This window comes from Pararge aegeria, chromosome Z, assembly GCF_905163445.1.
Source record: "Pararge aegeria chromosome Z, ilParAegt1.1, whole genome shotgun sequence".
Classification (NCBI taxonomy): domain Eukaryota; kingdom Metazoa; phylum Arthropoda; class Insecta; order Lepidoptera; family Nymphalidae; genus Pararge; species Pararge aegeria.
In genome coordinates, this window is record NC_053208.1 from 2,026,240 (window position 1) to 2,049,306 (window position 23,067).

General features: G+C 37.1%; 1 protein-coding gene across 2 annotated transcripts in view; it reads right to left on the reverse strand.

Annotated features, from left to right (window-relative positions):
- The window catches only part of LOC120636415 (discoidin domain-containing receptor 2-like), a 146,047-nt gene that overhangs the window by 21,717 nt on the left and 101,263 nt on the right, over positions 1–23,067 (reverse strand). For both annotated transcript variants that reach the window (XM_039907889.1, XM_039907888.1), the window contains exons 4-5: positions 8,175–8,406; positions 7,026–7,173 (exon numbers count right to left, since the gene is read on the reverse strand). In XM_039907889.1, the coding sequence (XP_039763823.1) occupies positions 7,026–7,173; positions 8,175–8,406 (380 nt within the window). The remainder of the gene's footprint in view (positions 1–7,025; positions 7,174–8,174; positions 8,407–23,067) is intronic.

A 23,067-nucleotide genomic window follows, 5' to 3' on the forward strand; every position in this document is an offset into this window, starting at 1 on the left:
TCTTAGATAAAGAATTAACCTACTAGCTAGTGGCTTAACGAAAGTTAATACCAAACTGAAATTTGCTGTCCAATGAATTTCAAAACAACGTCTGCCCCATACCATCCTAAAATATTGATATCTCTCGCGCCCCAATGGTTCCGTATAATGAAAGTTCACGTAGCTAAGTGAGTGCCTACAAGATAAAAGCTAGATGCACAATGCACTAGGTGAACCGGCGAACTTCGTACCATACAAAGAACAATATACATTTTTCATTCCCATACAAAATTACCTATTCCGTTTTTTATAAAAATTAAGCTTAATTTGCTATACTCCGCGAATAGCAGGAGAATCCTTATGGTTTGATTAATAATTTCTTCAATCTCAGATATAATTACACCATACAGATTCCCCCGCTTTTCGCGGAGTATAGCAAATGAAGCTTAATTTTCATAATATATCATGAATGTCCACAAAGTAACGCCTGCTTATATCCAATATTCCGTTTTTTATATTATCTATAAATTATATGAGAATTAATTCCCCTTGATGACGCACGATTCATCTATATTTTTTTAAAGTTATGTGTATGTATAACGTGTTCTTACGAAAAAAAGGAAATTTGATATTTAATTTAGAATTCTGTTACACGTTGTATATAGAAGATATACAACGTGTAACAGAATTACGAAATAATGTTGATGGATGCAAAATTTCAATAAATATAAATTAATAATAGTGTGAATAAAAAAATATATATTTTATTTAAAAAAAAGCGTGGGGTGCTTTTTAAGATATTATCAAAATGATAATCACTCTACTCATATCTGTCAAAAAACCCACGCTTTTTTACAATATTTTTTTTTTTTATTCACACTATTATTAATTTATATTTATTGAAATATTTACCACTATTCTTAATTTAAATTTATTAAAATTCATTTTTTATTTTTTAGTTCGGTCTTCTATAAAAAGCGTGTTTTTTAGTTTTTTGTAAATTATTATTTGGTGTATTTAGTCCTGTTACTGTAAAACGCGAGTGTGACTTGATAAATTACTTGCATGTAATGTTTGCTTTCTTTTTGCACGTAATAATTGCTTTTATGCATATAACCAGCACTGTATAGCAGTGGCGTGCATAGAGGGTATGCAGATGATAAAGAATGAAGAAAACCTCCAGTACGAGTTATAAAAAACTTAAGGATAGGCATTGTTATACTTATAAAAAACCTACGCTTAAGTATCTATAACTCGTACTGGATATTTTCATCATTTCGTATCATCTGCATAACCTGTGCATACCCTCGATGCACGCCACTGCTGTATAGTGTGCAGCCCCACAAAGCGTTTGGTAAACACAATCCCGAGGGCGTCATCCGTCGCGACAAATTAATTCCGCGCACAATACCTGCGGCCAAACATCAAAATTGCGCGCTAATGAACGCCAATACGCCGCGCCGACCGTAGCCAATAACGCCACTCGAAACATACCGCGAGATGAAATACAAGCGATTTCGACGGAATCATCGTATTAGTACATTACTGCGGCGGCCAACAAAACAGGCATTGACGGACGAACGTGTAAATGTGGTCTGGGGCACACATATGTAAGTCTTCAATGCCTATTTGTGGCCAAGGCTTGCGCAGTACTTTTCTCAAACATGTCTTCACTTGGCAAACAACAATAACCTTTTCCGCTTCATAGTGTTCATTTGTTTTTTTTTTAAGAAACAGCTTGCTATTTGAAAGCCAGAAATTTAAAACCTAATTTAAAAACATTGATAAGTTACCTCATTGATTGCCATGTTTCGGAGTAAAAGATCGTTCTATTTCCTATGTAATTTAATTGGCCGCTAAACCACGACAGAAGATATGGATTTTTATTAAATTGTTGTACAACAACTTAATCTAGAAGAAGTTTGTCAAAATAATGTTCAAATTACCAAGTATGTTTTTGAGAAAAATAATTTTTACACCTTTTATACCACTGGTCGTGCGGTCTTTAATCGTTTCATGCTGTATTTTAAGCCCATTCACACACGGGAGATTAAAATAAAACCAGTTTCCAACGTTGTCGAGGCAACCGAAAGCGTTAGCACATTAAACTGTTGCAATGGCATTTTTCCAACGGGGCAACTTTTCGAAAAGGAACTAAGTAGTTTTAATACAAAATAAACTCCATTCATAATTTACTAAAATTACTCCTATATTGTTTTGTCAACTTAAATACTTCTTTCATCGATATAACAGATTACGGGTAAGGATTGAATAAAACTGCCATACTCCCTAACAGGTTAGCCCGCTGCCATTATGGCTTGCATCATCACTTAAGTACGACCAGGAGAGATTGCAGTCAAGGGCTGACTAGTAGTGGAATAAAGAAATAAAAAAAACTAGTTATGTATACTCGGATCCCCTTTGTAACCCGGTTAGGGATGAAATTGAGAAGTCAACTGGCAGTTTCATAGATTAGCGCTTTCAAACAAACACAAATATAGACGTGTACACAGTGAGCGATGTCGTAATAATCTAGCTTAAATCGTTAAGTAACGTTGCACCTTGGTCGTGTGAAAACGTTTAGTTACATCGCAGTTGTCTCGCTGCCAACCAGTGTGGCACAAACACTTCAAAAACTTATAATATATCAATATTAAATATACAAAATAATTACAAAATAGAATTTCTGCCTCCAGGCAGCCCTACATGGAGTTTAATATAAAGCTCGTAAGTTTGAGCGTCGGATCTATTTGTTAACGCCTTCAGAAAGCTGTCGTTGCTGATGGCTAATAAGTCATCAGAATGAGCCCTCGCGAACATTTCAGATGCACTACAATAACATATATCTAAATTATTCCACAAGCTAACGTTTGTTTATTCGTACCGAACGAATTTTCGGGAAGCACTGCCGAGCCGCTACCCATGGCATGCAGACCACGCTTTGTATACAACACGTTGTATAAAAAGCATGTTTGTTTGTATACAACACTTTGTATAGAAAGCCTGTATGTTGTCACTTGTATCGTCAGTCCCCAAAGACTGCGCTGCATTTTTTTTTCACTTCAATTCTTCAATACACACACTGGCAATATTATTGATAATATTCAGATTATTATCAATAACATTGATTTGTCTGTAGGCAGCCTATGGATGTCAAAGCAAATAAGGGTCAGCATTCACTGCGATCAAGTAATAACAAACAAACACCGTGATGTATTACTGAGTCACACAAGAATCTAGATTCCAGTAGCCTCAGTACTTCGCACGCTCGCAATCGAGTAGTCGTTTTCGAGTATTAAACTCTGTATCGCCAAAGTAAAATTGACCTAACCCAGTCGCTATAGAGTCGCAAATCCTGTACTTCAGTTTTTTCTTTTACAAACGTTGTCATTCGTTTAGTCAGATGTTCAAGTATTTCTATACTTGAAAGATTGCGAGCGAGCCAATCTTGTACTAAGGCTACAGTACATCCTGGTGACGCGCATGCATTACACTGGACGTTTTAATGTAATTAGCATCCGATTTGTGATTTAAATATCTCCTTCGCTCTGAGCGCAGTTCCTAGTAACTGGCTTGAGTTTGATTTGCATAAATTGATCACGTCTCCAACATTTTAACCGATTACGCAAAGGATTATAGCCTAGTGGTTAGGAGTTTGCTTTCGGAGGGACGAATTCGAATCCCGGCACCCAACTCTTTCGATGTTATGTGCGTTCGAAGCCATAAAATATCACTTTGAAACCTACATTCCTGACAGTTCTCCACAGTTTTCCCAAAGCCGTCTCACAATAAGTTCAAAGTTTATGTAAAACGTAAGCTTATAGAAAAATCCTATCATAATATCCTATCATAATATCAAGAATTACATGTATCCCAAAATAGCTCGGGTATCAATTGCTCTAACTTCATAGCTAACCATTAACTCGACTGTGAGATAGTGATAACAAAAAAAACCTGGCTAAGTTTGTTGTGGGCTCTTCTTCCACCAGGGCGCGTTTGGAACCCTCCTAGCTTTAGTTTTAAGTTTACAAATGCAGTTATCACAATCAACTCACATTAGTGTTAACATTTTAAGTGTATGAGCGTTTCATAAGTGCCTGTGTGATAAGGTATAAGTACATGAATAAAACATTTTTGAATTTTGAATTTTGCGGGTAAATTCTATCAATCCCTATTTGGTGGAATACTGGTGTAATATGAACAACGCTATTATAACGAGGATAATGTGTTCGTTTACCCGACTGCCCCAATTCATCAAATCAAACCAATACCGGCCCACTACAGGGTACGGGTCTGCTCCCACAATGAGAACGGTGTAGGCCGCCTCTCTCTGCATGGATAAGGCTTATTTTAATAAACTTATGAAACGAACTCACTAGGTGAAACAACGTCGTAATGTTCGGGAAGAGCTGGAGATATAAAAGTGACCCAATAATCTCCGATTACACGACTAGTGCAGAAGGCAGAAATTGTAAAGTGCATTGTGAATGCAATTTTATATCGCTGAATTAGTTTTGCCATCCCCAAAGGACTAGCACGGTGCAGTGTTTGCCGCTTTTCGAATGTCACCGTTCCGCGAGTAATATGACACCGCAGGTATATCTTCGGAGTGCGGTAATGTGACTTTACAGGTATATCCTAAAAACTTAGTATACCAAAATTAAAATTCATTTGTATCAAGTAGGCCTAATATAAGCACCTTTGAAACGTCGAATCTGTCTGTCTATGTATACTGCATATATGCGAAGCGGTGATAGCGCAGTAGGTAGGAGCTCAACTTCACTTTCGGCGAGCCATTTTAAGTAATTAAAAATATCACTTGCTTCGACAGTGATGGAAAACAGTTCTACAAAAAGTTCTCAGAGGTATGTGGAGTTCACCAAACCGCACTGGGCCAGCGGGGTGGACTACGGCCTTAACCCCTTCTCATTGTGGGAGAAAACCCGTGCGCCGCGCTGTAGTGGACCGGTAATGGGTCGAAGTAACGATGATACTGTATATCTGTATTTTAAAAAATCTAAGCGTACAAACAGCGGGAGTGCTTTCGTTTTATACTAAAGTCTATTTTTTCTAAACTGTTTTATTATGTAAACAATCCTTTGATTACTTTTTTAGTGTGAAGTTTTATAAATAGAAGAAAAACAAATAAACTAAAGAGATATTATTTATCTTTTTTTTATCTTTGTATCTTTTTTTTTAATTTTTAGTCCTCAAGCAAATTTTGATACCCATATTGAGTGAAAAAAATATTGTAATCCGCCATTTTGGATCGATTTTCATCAAACTAAGAGCACACCCGACTAATTCAGCTTTTAAACAAAAAAAACTCCATTATAATCGTTTTATTCGTTCGGGCACTACGATTCCGCAGATAGACATATACACACAGACACGTCAAACTTATTACACCCCGTCGTTTTGGCGTCGGGTGTATAGAAAATATAGTGAATGTAAAGATATTGTACATAATTTGTAACATAAGCACTAACAGTGAACGATTGCAATCTGTGGAATGCTATTATGGGTCTTTCGTGACGTTCGTCCGTCACAAAAGCGTTGCACGTTGTTTAGACCGATTGGACTCCACAATGGCGGGAAAAACTAACAAAAAATACGGCGAAGTGGGAGGAGAAGTCGCGCCGTTATGGGGTCCCGTATGATAACGTTGGCAGTGATAGCCTAGAGGTTAGGAGTTCAGCCCACCCCGATCTCAGGCACCCACCTCTTACATTTTGGAGCTATGCTCGTTTTAAGCAATTTATTACTACTTCCTTCCCCATGAATTATTACGTGCACTTCCCAGTTGTAAAGTGGTATCCATGAGGATTTCACAACAATAAAAAAAGTCATTTTAGTAGTTTTGACAACAGATTTTGTTTTTAAATTTTTACATAAGACTGAAACTAAAATTAATTTAAATTTTTCCAGAAAAATAAAATGTTGTTTACCTCTTTCACAAAGCGAAAGACCTGACATTTGTGTTTACATTTAATCCGAGGAAAAATTGGGCGCACTTTAGTATGTTATAAATTATCAGATATTAAAATTATTTAGATTTATAAGTAGATATAAATAAAACAATTGATGTTTTTCATCTATGTTTCCATGAATTATCTGCAAATTATTTTTTCATTAGCATTTAGGTACCTACTTATTTACCGATGTTTTTTTTTATAATAATATTTGGTACTAGCGGCTTTAGATCACAAAATGCGCGTATCTAAGGATCTCTAAAAATTGTTGAAAGAAGCAGACGTGTGATTAAAGGAACAATTTGCAACGTTTTCCCGTATAATGCCTCGCATGTGCCGATCTAGACTGCGATACTCGATTCTAGGTATTGCCCTAGGTTAAGCTGCACTCTGACGAGCTATTAAATACTTCTATCGCTAGTTAATAACCCCGTAGCGAAATATTATTTACTTTAATATATCGAGAAAGATTCATTATATAAGAGGACGTCTAACGACCCGAGCTTAAAGTAAACGAAATAAAAATTCACAGGCCCGGCCCAGCAGTGGAGTTAAAAGCATCTTAAATGTTAAAGACGAGGAACCAATATAAAGGCTATTTTACAGCCATAGTTAGTTAAATATAGTTAATAAGCACTTTTGTAACGCAAAGTCAGTCTGTTTGTAGTGACGACTAGTAGAAGGTAGTTCCTGCCGAGAAATTTGCTCTCGTTGAAAATTGCTCTGTTTCAACATCAATTTACAATTCGAGATGAGAGTAGAGCGGAGCGGCCTACTACCAAGCAGCCTTGTCGTTAAGAAATTCATGATTTATTAAATGCTTTTTAAAACATTAGGAACCATTTTATTTAAGCACATACTTAATCCTACTAATAACTTGTGCACCTTTCGCGGACGGTACTCACTAACTTATCTCCATTTGGAGTATATCGGTTGTTTATATCCACTTATCGTTTATAAAGAGCAATGTTTCGTCTTAAAAAATATACTGTATTGTTAGGAGTATAGTGATGCTACAGTAAGTGTACTTTATTTTTTTTTTTTGCGTGATTTAAGTTGGTATAGATTACTTACCACTCCAGAAGCAGCCGTAGAGTTCGACTCTCATGCATATCGTGCGCCGGTGGGTGGTGTAAGGGATGAAGCGAATCTTCGACGCCCAAATCGGAGGGTCCAATTGGTTCTTCTTCTCCAAATAGGTGTTGGAGTTACCGGTGAGGACCTGTGGGGAAATACCAATTATAACATCAAGTACAAGACTTCTACGGTGCAACTTAACATTCTAAAATATTTTTTTTTTAAAGTAGGCCTACTATAAACCCTTTTGAAGCGTCAAGTTTGTCTGTTTGTCAAATCGGTAGCAATGGAGATTGTATCTATCCTTTGCCTATACGGGAGGACATACGAGACGAGGAGACGACTTACGAGAGGAGGCCCAGCATTGGAGTTAAAAACATCTAACAGGTTAAAGATGAGGAACAAATAAAAAGGCTTTTATCTTAAAATTCAAAAGATTCAAAAGTAGGCCTGGTTTTGAAACCTAGAGTCAGTCTGTTTGTAGTGACTTGACCACCGGTTCGGGAAGCAGATTTTACCGAGAAGAAGCCGGCAATAAACTCAGCAATTGCTCTTTTGACTTAACGGAAAATCCTTTGCCATCCATACTTCTATACTAATATTATAAATTATTGTTTATGTTTGTTCGTAACCTATTTGCTAAACCAACGGAGTGCATTGAAACTTGGCACAGAGATTGCATGAGTTCTGGAAGTGGACTAGAGGATACTTATATCCTGGAAAAGCACCCTTGAACCGCTCCTCAATTCTGTAACAGGTACGCCGATCGCAGCAGAGTGCTTAGAGGGGAAAATCTCCAGTACGAGCTATAAATACTTAAGGGTAGGCTTTTTGTAACTCTTTCAACGCGTATCCTTCAGTTTTTTATAGCTCGTACTGGAGATTTTCTTAATTTTATATCATCTACATACCCTGTGCATACCCTCTATGCACGCCACTGACCGATCGGGAAGTAATTTTGTATTATGTCCCGTACGTTTTGTTTACTTTTAATTTAAACTGAGCGGACTAAGTTAAGCGGTGATAGCCCAGTGGATATGAATTCACTTCACTTTCGGGGGGGCGAGTTCGAATCCCAGCACGTCCCTCTAACTTGCAGCGAAATTAAAAAAAAACAAAACACTCTTTCTCACAATCACGTCTTACCTCTTGCCCGTCAGCGCCTCGGTACCGAATCCACTTGCCCAACTTCGGTCTCCAGTACTCCAGGACATAGGCCTCAGCGTACTCCACCCCCTGGCCGTTGCCGAACCGCCCCTGGGTGCCCGTAGCGGAGATGACGTGGACAGTGTGTAGGTTGATCTCCAGCCATTCGGCAGACTCGGTGGTGATCTGCGACTTCGGACACCATGCGCCACCTTTGATTTCCTGGTTCAGCCTGTGGACAATTTTGGTGTACGATATAATTGATATTCAGTACAATGGACACGTACAACGGACGGTTTAGGCCAACCGAGTACGAAGACAGGACCAGGAAAAGATGATATTGAAGCAGTGGTTAGAGCTTCGGTTTCACTTTCGGGGGGCTGTATTCGTATCCCAGTATACCACGCACCTCTCACTTTTCCAAGTTGCGTGCTTTTTAAGTAATTAAAATATCACTTGCTTCAACTGTGAAGGAAAAACATCGTGAAAAAACCGGCATGCCTGGTAGTCCATAATGTTCTTGAAGGCGTGTGCAGTCCACCAATCTGCACTGGGGCAGCGTGGTGGACGTACTGAACCTTTCTCATTGTGGGAGGCGATTGGTGCCCTGTACTGTACCGGTAATGAGATGTGTTTGCGGTATATTAATAAGATCACGTTAACAAAGAGATTTTCCAGATTATTGTTTAGTGTCATCTACACATAAATTATTGTTCAGTTGTTCAATGTTACCAACGCATACTCTCGTATTTCGGGGACACTATGCGGCGGGGGAATGAAAGCCTAGAAAAAAAACCGTGTGTGTACTTATGCACACGCTTTAGAAGTTTTACCCCTTTGGCATAACATGATAAAAATCTTTTCAAAAGTTTTATCTATTCTATGTTTGTAGGAAAAGATATTCAATACATTGAAAGTTTTATTACAAAGCATAATTAGTTAGTTATTTACTTAAATAAAGTTTATTTAAATATCACAAAAAAAAAACTATATAATTAAAGAAATTGCAATACTAATAGACTCATTATCGGACAAACGACATTAAAATTTGAGATTTACGAGTATGTACAATTGTATCAATTGAATCAGCGGAATGCGCCCGCAGACTTTGACAATTGAAAATGTACACTGTAAAACCTTATAGCTAACTTCAGGGTGTCGGTTTTTTGTGACGGTGTACGCGCATTGAAAAAATTTACTCTCATTATTTTTCCCTAACGCGCCAAGATGCATAGCTTCATAATTATAGTTACAGGCAACACCGAAGACAAAAGACCGGTCACCAAGTTGGGCTGACCAGTTGAAAGAGTCAAACTCGTGCCGGTTCTATAAAAATGGCCTCCAACAGGAGCCGATGGAGACAAAATTCCCCTACTCGATGCTGACATCTCACCCAGGCCACGATCTCCAGTAATAAAGGAACGGTCAAAGATAGTTAAGAGACTGAGTTAAGTCATTGCTTTATATCCACTGCCTATTAACATCCCACTTCTGAACACAGGCATCGTATCTCTATAGGAGAGACGGTTTTGAGCGTTAAGGCATATCTTAGTAATAGTCGATTTTCTTAAACACGTGCCTTTTCGAAGCTACTTGGCACTGGCAGAATGCATTGTGCTTTTTTGGCACTAAGAAAAGCCATAATCCAAAGAAGAAGTAGAAACGGAGCAACACTTCGCCGAGCAAGAAACACTTCGTACGCAGTGCATCACGTGAGGCGCAGGTGTTAGACCTCATGTGTCTGTGATTAAACCGGCAACGCGTTACAGACCAGAATAAAGCATTGCTGCTTGGCGGAAGATAGAATTTCAGTAGCTCTGTCATAGAAGGTTCTACTACTACTAAAATTGGATCTAGCGATACACTTCAGACTTTCCCAGGCCCTCTACGGATATAAGATTCTTGAAGTTTCTAACATGTGATCCGATCAAACAAAAGTTCAGCTTAGAGTAAATAAAATAAGTTTAAGGTACGAGTATATTACGTCGAAGAAGACGCTCAAAGAGGTATTCGCGAACCGATTTAATGCGGTAAATCAGTTAGCATTCCATATGCTAACCCACGTGCGCACTATTTGTACAACGTTTATAATTTACTAGCTGTTGTCCACGACTTTGCGCGCCTTTGTTTATCTTTTTAAAGGATCTCATTGGAACAGTTTATTTGAGAGACGTGTGGAATTAAATTTAGAGGTGTATGTCTACTGATATTTATAAGATGTGAATTGTAAACAAAACGAAAAAAAAAATTTAATAAAATATCTCAAAAGAACTGTTTTGTTAATATAATTTTGAAACTAGCGATTACTTCTAAATTTTATGTCCGATTGTAATTTATTAAAAAGTATTTTACTGCTATATAAATACTTTTGATGGAAAAATCTTTTTTTTATAAGAATGAATACCGAAATAGCAATAAAAATTTTGAGCACAAAAGTTACCAATGCGACTTAACTATGAAAGTTATATATATTCCATCGGGTCTTTCTTTTAGGTAATGAGTACTTTAATAATGTAATATTTTTTATGTATTGCCAATAGTTTATTAGCGCACGCCGCGTAATGCATTGTACAGGCAAAATTATGCTACTTTTGGTTACATTATTGCAATTTTCTTAAAAATGAACAACTTTTTTCAAAATCAATTAAAGCCTATATTACCGCGTCACAGTTTAGCTTTCTCTTTGCGAAGAAATGGTTAAAATCCGTCCGGTACTTTCGGAGTCTATTGGGTACAGACAAAACATAACAAAATTGTTACTTTAGAATATAGATATAGATAACATGCGCACTAAAAAATTATGCGCAGGTATATAACTTTCATGAACTCAATGGCTCAGTGTCTTAAAATGTTCAATTTCCAGCAGAGGCAATTTGGAAATTTATAATTTCAGATTTTTCTCTACCCTTTCTTCCCTGTCTTTAATAGTGGCAGACTTGGCTATTCGTTATCTACGGGCAAAGACATTTAGCCAAGCCAGTCAGAGTTCAGGTAAGATGCTGCATTTCCGATTAGGGGTGAGGGTTTAATAAAACTGCCATACCCCTAACAGGTCAGCTTTCATTTCAGCATTTGCATTATCATTTCACCGGATAATAATTTTCATGGTCATCATCAACATCATTGTCAATCTATTACCGGTTACTAAAAGGCACGGTCTCCCTCCGCAAAGAGAAGGGATTATGGCGTAGTCCACCACGCTGGCCAAGTGTAGATTGGTGGACTTCACGTGCCTTTGCGAACATAATAAAAACTCTCAGGAACGCAGGCTTGCTCACCAATTTTTATACGAGTAGCAAGTGATTTTTAATTGCCTCAAATTTAAAACGCGCATAACACGAAAAATTCGAGTTGCGTGCCGGGAATCAAACTCTGTCCCCCCGATAGGGGAGTCCACTAGGCTATCACAGCTCCTCGACTTGATATTTACTAAGAAAATATCAGAAATGGCCGAATGGAGCAGTGGGCAGCGGCGCGGCTTTCTGAGTCCATGGCCGTGGGTTCGATTTCCACAACTGGAACATGTTTGTGTGATTAACATGAATGTTTTTCAGTGTCTGGGTGTTTATCTGTATATTATAAGTATTTATATGTATATAATTAATAGAAACATTCATCAGACATCTTAGTACCCATAACCCAAGCTACGCTTACTTTGGTGCTAGATGGCGAAGTGTGTATTGTCGTAGTATATTTAGTATAGAATGTATACATAAACCAGGTAGCCTTTGTGAGAAGAAACTAAATACACCGTGCACATATAATACACGTATACCACATTTGGGTTAAGGATGGCGCACCATTGAAAGCCAGCTTGTTACTCGCTGGAGCACGAGGCATCATTACGTCGCGAGGTGCGTTGCAAACCCCACCCCCTCTCTTTAACACGAATGGGGAAAAATATGGTTGAATCATAATATCATACATTTTCAAATATATAAAACTTCCTACGCAGACGGCTATAAAAAGACTCTCAATGCATGATATGGTACCTACAGATGGATTGTTAATGATTATGAATGTATGGAAGCGGTGAAGCGGTAATAGCGCATCGGTCAGGAGATCGACTTCACTTTCGGGGGGCGAGTACGATTCTAAGTTTTAAGTAATTAAGTGTTCAATTTAGTGTGTAATCCTATTAGTGTGAATCCCGGGTCAGACCTAAAGTCGTGAGAATTTTTAGCCGTGTTTGTGACAAAATTCACGGTGTCATAAAGACACGCCAATTTGCTGAACGTTAACATCTTGGCGTTATTTTTACAGTATAGAATTAATGGCTATATAATTGTGTTTTTGTGTGTTGTGTTTCTTGTGTATACCATCACGTATCAGAGAAAACGTTATGCCGTCACTACAAGGCACAGGTCCCGCTTTCTACTTAGCTATATAATATATATATATATATATATATATATGTATATATATTAGCTCTGGATTCCATTCTCTTAGGCCATAGATTAATAAAAAAGCACAAAACTCGGTTTATAAGTATTAATAATCGTATTGTAGAGTTTTTCCAAATCTCTCGTGTCTATGGATTCACATCGCAAATGGAGGCTTTTTCCATTGACAGATTGGATGGTTTTGTATTGACATCCAAAATGCATTAAGCCTTTTTTCAAGTTGCTCTGTCGGTGTGTCTATCCATTTGGAAAATTGTGATCCATTTTTCCTAGCGCATATTTACTTCGGCTATAGTGCAAACAAGATTTTTTTTTACGTTTTAGTCAAAAGTCTGACCAATTTATATTATAATTGTTTGTCAAGCTAGCTGTACCCCGGAAGTGCACCCGTGTAACGTATTCAATTTTCAATTATCTCCCAAACGATGTATCTAAATACATTTTATAAAGAGCAATAATTAAAATAAAAACCCAGATATGTTATATGTAAGATTGTTGTAAAGGCATTAAATAAATAAATTAATATATATTAAGACAAACATACTCGTATGGACCGAATTATATTGTACTTCAACATATTTGATACTAGCAGTTGCTCTTTTCCATAAATCCCGCGGGAACTGTAAATTGTTCCGGGATAAAAAGTAGCCTATATGTTAATGCAGATTTTAAACTATCACTCCAAATTTCAGTAAAATTGGTTCAGTAGTGTTTGCGTGAAAGAGTAACAAACATCCATCCGTAGAAACAATCTTTCGCATTTTTTATATTAGCAGGATCATTGTTTACGCGTCATGTGGTAAAGAGCAATAAACAAAATATGGCCTCTCTCTCAGCCTATAGGTGTAGGACTCCATGACAACGTAACAGACCGAGTAATGTAGACTAAAGGCGGGCTACTAACTATTTCAACAATATAAAAGTACACAATACAATTCGACATGCAAACATAAATTGATACCGAAACCATACTAGGTCTCCTTGGAAATTCTACAATTTCTAGACAGTCTAAAACTGTCGTGTCCTGTGAACTGAATTAAGGGGAGGGCTCAAAGAAAGCTCGCCTCTACAATGACCGATTACAGTCACCCGCCGATAAGCGCTAAGCCGGATTAACTTACTCCGGACTTTACTTCGCCTCAATGTATTCCACCTTACTGGAAGGCTTAGCGCACGTTTCCATTGCGCCCGGCCGGCTGTTTAGACGGAAGCCCGGAAAAAAAAACTGTGAACACTCACGGTGTTCACAGTTTTTTTTTTTGACGACCTCCCTGGCGCAGTGACGAGCGTGCTTTTAAGCAAGAGGTCTAGGGTTCATTCAAGGGCATATTGGGAATTTTCTCTTGTCTAGTCTGGTAGGAAGCTTTGGCCGTAGCTAGTTACCATACTACAGAAAATGACGTGCCGCAAAGCGTTTTAGCGTTCCGGTACGATGACGCGTAAAAGCCGATTAGGGTTATGGGTTTAATATAATAATTGCCATAAGATTAACAGGTAAGCCCGCTACCATCGAAGACGGCGTCACTTCTTACCAGCTGGTGAGCCATTGCATGCAGTCAAGGGCTAACTTTTAGTGGAATAAAAACCAATGTGGCAGGTTGCCTAAATCTCAAAGTAGTGATTGAGAATTTCCTGGCACGCAACCCTTAACCTTTCGAAGCTATGAGCGTTTTTAATTAAATCAATTAAAATATTACTGGATTTAACGGTGAAGGAATCATCGTGAGGAAACCTGTATGATTGAGAGTTCTTTGTAATGTTTTGAACGGCGTGTGAAAGTCTACCAATACGCACTTAGTCTGCGTTTTGAACTACGGCCTCAACCCTACCCATTCTGAGAGGAGACTCGTGACTTTTAGTGGGCCAGTAATGCGTTGACGATGAAAATTTCATCCGCAACATCCGAATAAAAGAAACCTTGCGGCTGACCAGCATTTGGGATGCCGAGTATAGAGTGTATTGTGGGCAGCCGCATTACAGGGTAAATATACAGTTTTATTCAATTTATTTATACTATTCATAAATTACACGCAATTAGTGTGTTACTCGAGTCTACAATAACCACAGTCGGCTAAACCGTGCATTACGTAAATAAGTTCCAAAATTACTTGTAATTACTTACTAGGTATTGATACCGGACGGCTGACCGGTATGCCAAAGCCACAATATATACTAATGCTCGTTTTCACTAACAACGGCCAAGGCAATTCCTAAGTAAGTAACATGTAAACAAAGAAGATTCCTAGACATACATTTAACTTCCACCAATCGATTTTTATTAGGCAACTCAAATAATCCAAATTGTCTATGGTTCTTGCCACAAAGGGTGGTATTTTGTGTTTTTATAATCATATTTTTCATATTTTATATGAAAAAAACCGAGTTCATATTTTTTTACAGCACATCTGATTAGGTATAGTCTCGCGACTGATTGCAGATAATATTAGAAAAAAAAAATAATAATCATCAAAATTCAAAAATTCAAAATTCAAAATTTCTATATTCATGTAGGCCTATCACAGGCACTTATGAAGCGTTCATACATATTTGTTTACATAATTGTAACGGGATGGTGATAACTTCGTTCGCCAACTTAAATCTAAAGCTACTAGGGTTCCAAACGCGCCCTGGTCTAAGAAGAGCCCATAACAAACTTAGCCAGGTAAATTTATTTTTTTGTTATCACCATCTTCCAGTAAAATTAAATTAAGCTATGAAGCTAGAGCAATTCACACCCAAGCTTTTTTTTATCGTTTAAATAATCCTTAATGTTATAATAGGATTTTTCTGTAAGCTTACGTTTTATATAAACTTTGAACTTATTGAGAGAACATCTGTCTAGTGTTCCCTAAACTTTACGATCCTCCGAATTAGACAGCGCCTAACGTCGTAGGACGTCACAAATGAGTTCGTGAAACATTTTTTTTCTGGGAATCACCTAAATCACGAGGCGACAGATTAATGTGATTCCTAGATTTAATCAAAACGGGTATAAGTTATATGTCTAAAACTTGCGTTTCCGTCAGCTTTGCAGGTCCAAAAGATTACCCGGCATGCCACAATGGGCACTCGCGATTATTTGATACTTTTAATATGTTCAAAAAGTATACGCGTCGCGACTATACTTAATCATTTGACCTCATTTGTAAGTTTAAGGTAGCGTTATCTGAAAAGCCTTTTGTATATTTACAGCCACATCCTGTGATTAAAAAAACTGTAAATTAATATTAAAATAGTATCTATATATATAAAAATTTAAAGTCCCGACTGAGTGATAATCAACGCACAGCCTAAACCGAAAGGAAAGGATTTTTTTGAAAATTCACCCCAAAAAGTAACCCTTGAGGGTGAATAAACAAAAAAATTGGTCTTTTAAGTTCGTATGACAGTCTGTCATTTTTCAAGTTATATCCATGAAATATGAATATATTTAATCTTTTTTTATTGGATAGGTTGTATCATTAGTAGTTACCTCTGCCCAGGGATGGTGAAGATAATCTATATATTAAACCATCTATCTTCTATATTTATATATATAAAAGAGAAAGTGTGTGGGTATGTTTCGTATAGGCTCCGAAACGGCTGGACCGATTTCAATGAAATTTTCAGGAAATATCCGGATTGACCTGGCGAGTAACCCTGTAAAGTTTGGTGACGGTCGGAGCACTCCTATTTTTGAACTGTCAAACTGTAAATACAGCTTTTATTTACTATGATGATATTCTATTGTTGGGTGTACATGGGTGTAGATAATGATCTTCACCCGCTCCAGAAGAGAATAGAAGAGAATGAATACGGAGAGAAATAAATGATGTAAGTTTATTGTTTAAATAAAATAAAGCAAAATCTAGCCCGGTGAAGCGGGCTGGGTACGCTCGTCTTCTATATAAAAACGGTGCGAATCGGTGAAAGCCGGGTAGGACATCGATTTCACTTTCGGGCGCTGAGTTAGAATCCCTGCACGCACGCCTAATTTTGTGATGTGCGTTTTAAGCAATTGAAATATCACTTGCTTCAACGGTGAAGGAAAATATCGTAAGGAAACATGCATGCTTCTCCATAATTTTCTCAAAGTTGTGTGGAGTCCACCAATCTGCACTGGGCCAGGGTGGTGGACTACGGCCTTAAACGCTGACTGACTGATAATATACAACGCTTATCGCAAACTAATTAGAGCGGAACAGAATTCCTGAGAAGACAGTAGCAACCAACTCAATTAAAACTTCACGTTGCTTTATATGTACGCGCATGCCACATACGAGTATATGAGAACGTGACTTCTTAATAAAATGCTAAGAATTTTCTTTGTTACTGCATGCGACTAAACTACGACTGTTAAGAAGCTGAAATTAACGTTAGCTAAATTCTCCATCAAGCCTCCTAATTTGGTCACTGAATTTGATATATTTTCTGTCTTAAGTCGATCGCAATCGACAATTTCTTGGGGCTGCTTCTAAGTCACACATCTCTCGATTATTATAAGTAGATTGTGATAGGGAGTAAAAACGTATAACAGCTAGTATGAAACCGTAATATTGTTGATTCGGAAAGTTTGTCCGTCTTTTCATTTATTATCTATGTTTAATTCAACCTTCGCTGATCTTAATGAAGTTGGGTCAAAGATATGATATGAACATAGGATAATTTGTATCCTAAAAATGTACAAGGGTACAGTTTCCGAATGATTAAAACCAAGTGTTATTTTCAAACTGCTTATAACTTGCTTCTAGGAGTTAGACGTTACAAAGTGGTAAAATCAACTGTTCCTACGCGATTCTTTAAAATCCTAAACAAATGCAAACGAAGTGGCTGGCTTATGCTAGTAGTATATAAAACCTGAGTCAAATATGTACTATAAATTTACTACAACAACCAAAAAACTACGAACACCTGAATCATAAATGAAATCTTTTCATTCAATGCATTCATTACTATTAATTTTAAGGATTTCCCAGGATCTTTTCTTGGTGATAAAATGTAATAAAAATATAATCGAACGAAACAAAGCGATCTTCACAAGTTCAGATCCAGTTTGAAGAAGATTTGTTTTACCGATCTCATATAATATGGGCAAGAAGAAGAAGCTTTAGTTACTATTCTTTTTGATGCAACGCAAATAAAAAAACATGATAGTACGACTAAGACAGCGGGAGGTACCTTTGCATCGTTCGAGTCCATGTAGGACTGAAGTGTATCTTGGTTAACAATCAAATATAATTATAACTGTTTCTTGAAAGCTATCTAATAATTTAATAATAATTATTTGTGTATTTGTAAAAATCCTAATCAATTCAATAAAATATCTGGCCAATATGAATTTATAGTTATCTAAAGTTTAATTATTTACCCAATTTATATATTTACTGTAACAAACATTTATTTCACTCGGCTCACGTCACGCTAAAGTGGAATCCTTATCACTGCGCCTGGTAGTAACAGTCGAAACAGTTGTTTCGAAATCCTGTTGAGGAAATAAATTTCACAAAAAGTAGCGAAAACGAGCGTTTCGTAACGACATCGTATAAAAGTAGCGAACTTATCCAACTGTTGCTGAACAAGAGGCCGACAGCAATTGTCTCGGCCAAACTTTTAAATGTCGCAAGTCAAACTGTGTTTCTATAGATGAAAGCCAGTTTAATTTACCGCAAACGATGTTTTGTAAAACACGTGTTTTACCAGACTACCAAAGAAGTATGATGATTTTAACTGTTGTGGGGCTTAGTTTTTAATCACTTTTTAACCGACTTAAAAAAAGGTTTATCGCATATTTTTCTATACTTAGTAATTTTCTTCATTTTACTTTGCACCGACTTAAAAAACATTAGAAAATATTTATTTCTTGCTTTTTAGTTGTATAAAAAAGTCTAGTGAGTGCTTGTAGTAACTCTACCACCGGTCCGGAAGTAGATAATTTTGTTTTTTGCTATAATTTTTCTGCGGGGCGGCCTTCTTCCAAGCAGCCTTGATATTTATCAATTGCATAGTATTACCACGAATTGATATAATATATTTATATTTTTTTATAAATTTGTTTTAATACAGTGTTTGAACACAAAGTTCTAATATTTCCTTCGATATCATGTTATGTATATACTCACAGAGCTGCAACTTAGAAGATCGCGTTTTAGTTAAATACGTTCTAAAGTCGACTAATCTCATGTCACGCCCTAGTCAAATCCTTAAGACTGCGCCCGGTAGGTAGACGAAACAGTCGTTTTGAAATCCTTTTAAGGGAATAAATTTCACAAGTAGCGAAAACGTGCGTTTCGTAACGAAATCTTACAAAAGTAGCGAACTTTTTTTAACTGTTGCTGAACTCATGTTCAGCCGCAATGGCCGGCAGCCATCGTTTCGGCAAAACTTTTAAATGTCGCAAGTCAAAGTGTGTTTCTATAGATGAAACCCATTTTAATTTACCGCAAAAAATATTTTGTAAGACACGTTTCTTCGTAATTTAGAAATTTTGTTATTAGATGTTGTATTTCAAGTAGGCCTAGTTTATAAGCACATTTGAAACGTTAAGTGACTGTACCACCGGTTCGGAAGGCAGTTTCTGCCGAGAAAAAGCCGAGAAAAAACTGAGAAGATTGCTATTTTTTAACACAATTTTAACAATCAGGCACTGCTTGACAATCTGTAGCATTTTTCTATCTTGTTAGAGATGAGAGCGTAGCGGCTCCAAGCAGCCTTGTCGTTAAGACATTCATAAATCGTGCAGTAACGAATTCCCCGAAAATGGTTTTGAAGTGTACATATTGCATTTTTGAGACCGCTATTGTTTTCGTTACTTAGCGAAATTGATTCTATAATATGTTTAATTAATATTAATATTTTAATGAAATAATATAATATACTTCATTAATATTATATTAATTACATATATTTCCCTACGAACGTGTCCACCAATCCGCTCTTGGCCAGCGTGGTGGATTACGGCCTCAGCCCCTTCTCGCTGTGGGAGCAGAGCCGTGGGTTGATATGATGATACATACGAAAGAACGATATAATTTCTTGGCCAGCTATGATACAGCCAATTAAATGACAGAAAAAAAAGTATATTGTGCAGTCATTCGGTCCATTTGTGCGTTTCGAGTTTTTGAGACGCGCCGCAGTAATCAATCTGCATGACGTCACTCATTGCTGCTCGTTGACGCGTGTAGTGCCGCGTAGGGTGACAGTGTGACCTACCTTTGTGGAACACACGCAGCCAGCCTTAAAAATCTTAATGATAATAATTCTTTATTAGGTAACTATGACCCATCTACACTATTATATAACAGAATAATTGAAAACAGCAATAATCAAAAACGTAATCAAAAAACTTACATGAGATAAAAAATTAAATTACATGAAATTAACAATTAATGTACAAAATAATTACAAATTAGAATTTCTGCCTTCAGAGTACCTAATTATTATTGTTTTTGCCCGCTGTTGCGCGCGACTTCGTCTGCTTTTGTTTTTGTTTTTCGAAAGACATGTGGCATTCGATTTAGGTGTAATTCTACGCACTTTATGTATTTAGGATAGCTAAGCCTTAAATGACGGGTTGGCTGCCGTCCGCTGAGGAGTTGTGTCCATAGGGGACACAATTCAATCACATTCATCAGATCTACACGAAATTTGGGCAAAATTCAACAGACATTATAACCCCTAAAGTACAAAAGTAATTATTTAAATCGGTTATCATTTGACGGCGTTATGGTGTAAAATCGCCAAACACCTTCTACCACTCTCCCAAAAGAACTGAGCATAATTTCGGGATAAAAAGCATCCTATATTAATTCTAATACCTTCAGAAATATGTATACAAAGTTTCATGTTGATCGGTTTCGTAGTTTTTGCGTGAAAGCGTAACAAACTTACATTCACATTTATAATATTAGTAGGGATAGTGATATTATAAGTACTATTATTCCACATGGCGATAATCTTGTGAACGCACCCCGTGCTGAAAGACGCGCTGAGAGTTAAAAGTTAGCAAAGTACGGGAGATGTTGTAGTCGTTTGCCTTTTTAAACTCCTTAGGAATAGTACGACAAAGCGAAGTTAGCGAAAGCAGATATCTCAATTCGTTTGGTTGAGCGTTGTTTGTGACAGATCAATAAGTTTACTCCACGAACCTTTAATTAGTGAGTTATAATTAGTTAATTCTCGCATTCGTTTCGTTGAGCACCTGACTTTGTGCAATTAGTGCATTGACTTGCGCGGGTTTAATTAAACTTGGGCGACGACGCGGCTTGTTAAGCCGTTACGCTTTGGTGGTGGGGTCGAAGCAAAACAACTATCACTAAGAGTTCAACAAGAGGAAGTTAACAACTTCGGGGGTCTACCTCCAAAGAACAAGTTCTTCTCATCTCAAAACCTGTAGAATCCATTCCGATAACTTACAATCTCGCGTTAGATTTATTTGCCGTCGGTTTCACCCGCAGGCAGCGGATAGTTATATAGCTTGAAAGGTATGACATAAATTAAAAATTTGAGATTGGGAGTTGCGAAAAATTATGTAATCTGCCATTTTGTAGTGGCGGCCATTTTGGAGAATCCTACATAGCCCAGAACAAACCCATCTATTAACCTTAAAAAAAATCTATGCTACGTGCTACGATGTCACACACACACACACAAATGTCAAAATTATAACACCCCGTAGTTTTACAAACATCTGTGGATATTTTTTTTTTTTTTTTTGGTCGAACAGTAAGTGTAAAACCATCGCCTATAAACTCTCCTAGCTTAAATTATTCCATCTCTCCTGTTCGAGAGTCGTACGAGGCGACTAGAGGAATATAACAGAGAACGGGCAGCAGCGTCTGCTGTGCTACCACTACAATTTACTGCGATCACCGACCCGTCTGCCCAGCGTGATGATTATGGGTAAATCCGAGGCCTTTAGTCCAGCAGCGTAAAACCTATTGATGGAAGGTAGAATTAAAAGATATCGTTTCCACTGTTTACACCTACTCGGTGCTCAACGAATATTTTCTCAAAGATTCAAATTTCTACGTTCAGTAATTTGGGATATCATTTAGGACAAAGGCTTTATTGATGCTGGATAGAGGCGTTACGTTGCGGCCTGCCATGATGTACAATTGAAATGAATCCTAATTTGCAATACGCCGCGAAAAGCAGGAGACGGTGCAATTGATATTTCTTCAGTCCTTGTACTCCAACCAAACATATCTTTCGAATTGTTCCGATTATTGTCAACGCAAGTTTCGCTCCGAAACCAGACCATCCTCAATTAATAATTTCTATTTAAAATTCTTTATTTATTTGGCAAACTATATTATTGTTTTTGTCATGATTGATAAGATATTAAAAGCGTGGGTGTTACTCTTAATTGGCCTATTTTAGATTCTAATTCTGGCTTATGGCGTTCTATCTTTGGAATAGTTTTCAAGGGAAAGTATTAATCTATTTTCGAAAAAGCTCCATGACCATGCCCGGGGTTTGTTCCTTCAATGGGATTATCTAATAGAATCTAATGGTTCTACTACTACTAAAACTTTTGGTCATAAAGTCTGATTGGTGGTTCATTTGGAAATAACACTTTCGCGGAGTATAGAAAATGAAACATAATTTTCGTGATATATCATGGATTTCTGCATAGTAACGCCTGCTTCGATCCAATAGAATCTTGCTATAGATCTCTACAGCATTTAATCGTATGTGCTAAAATAAAATTCTTGTTTCTTAGTTAGCAAAAATAACGCATTTTTGTGTTCGAACAGTTTTGATAAAGGGGTGCGATATGACTGTGTGTGAGTGTGCCTTGGGACTTGGAACACCGTTGTCAACCATTGCTGTGAGAAATGTAATAGCACCATGTTTTTGGCTTAACATGATTGCGTAAGAATATAGCATAATTACTAGTAGGTAAAACTATTGTAAAGTTATTTGAATTGATATAATTATGTTTTTTGTTTTTATTTCTTTCTTTCTTTATTCTCGTTCTAATCTGTATAATTTAATCTGCTATGTATTTAATTAGTGTAATTGGTATTAACCGCACTAATTGAATTTAAAAAAATGAATAATAATAAAAAAAAGTCTAATAACAATCTACCTTAAAACGCTTATTTGGTTCAAATGGACCTTTAAAGAGATGAGAGAGAGAGACCATGCTTTTGACACATTTTTTACTTTGGAATCGTTACCTTTGTTTGTTTGTGCTTAAGCGACCAATGTAGTTGATCTTTGGAAAAAAGTTAGTTGAAAGGGCGGAGGGTAACTAGGCCACTTTTCATCCCAGAAAATCAAACCGTTCCCGCGGGATTTGTTCAAAACGCTGACGAAAAACGCGGGCGACAGCTAATTATCAACAAAATTACAAGTATGTCCCGACTCCGACAATCGATTTGGTCGCCCGTGATATCAATGATGCGTTAAGGAGCAGCTCTCGTAATTGATATCATCCCGTACACTCATTTCACTACTTCATACACCAACGTTTTAATTGATATTCAACTCTATCACTATGCCTCTTG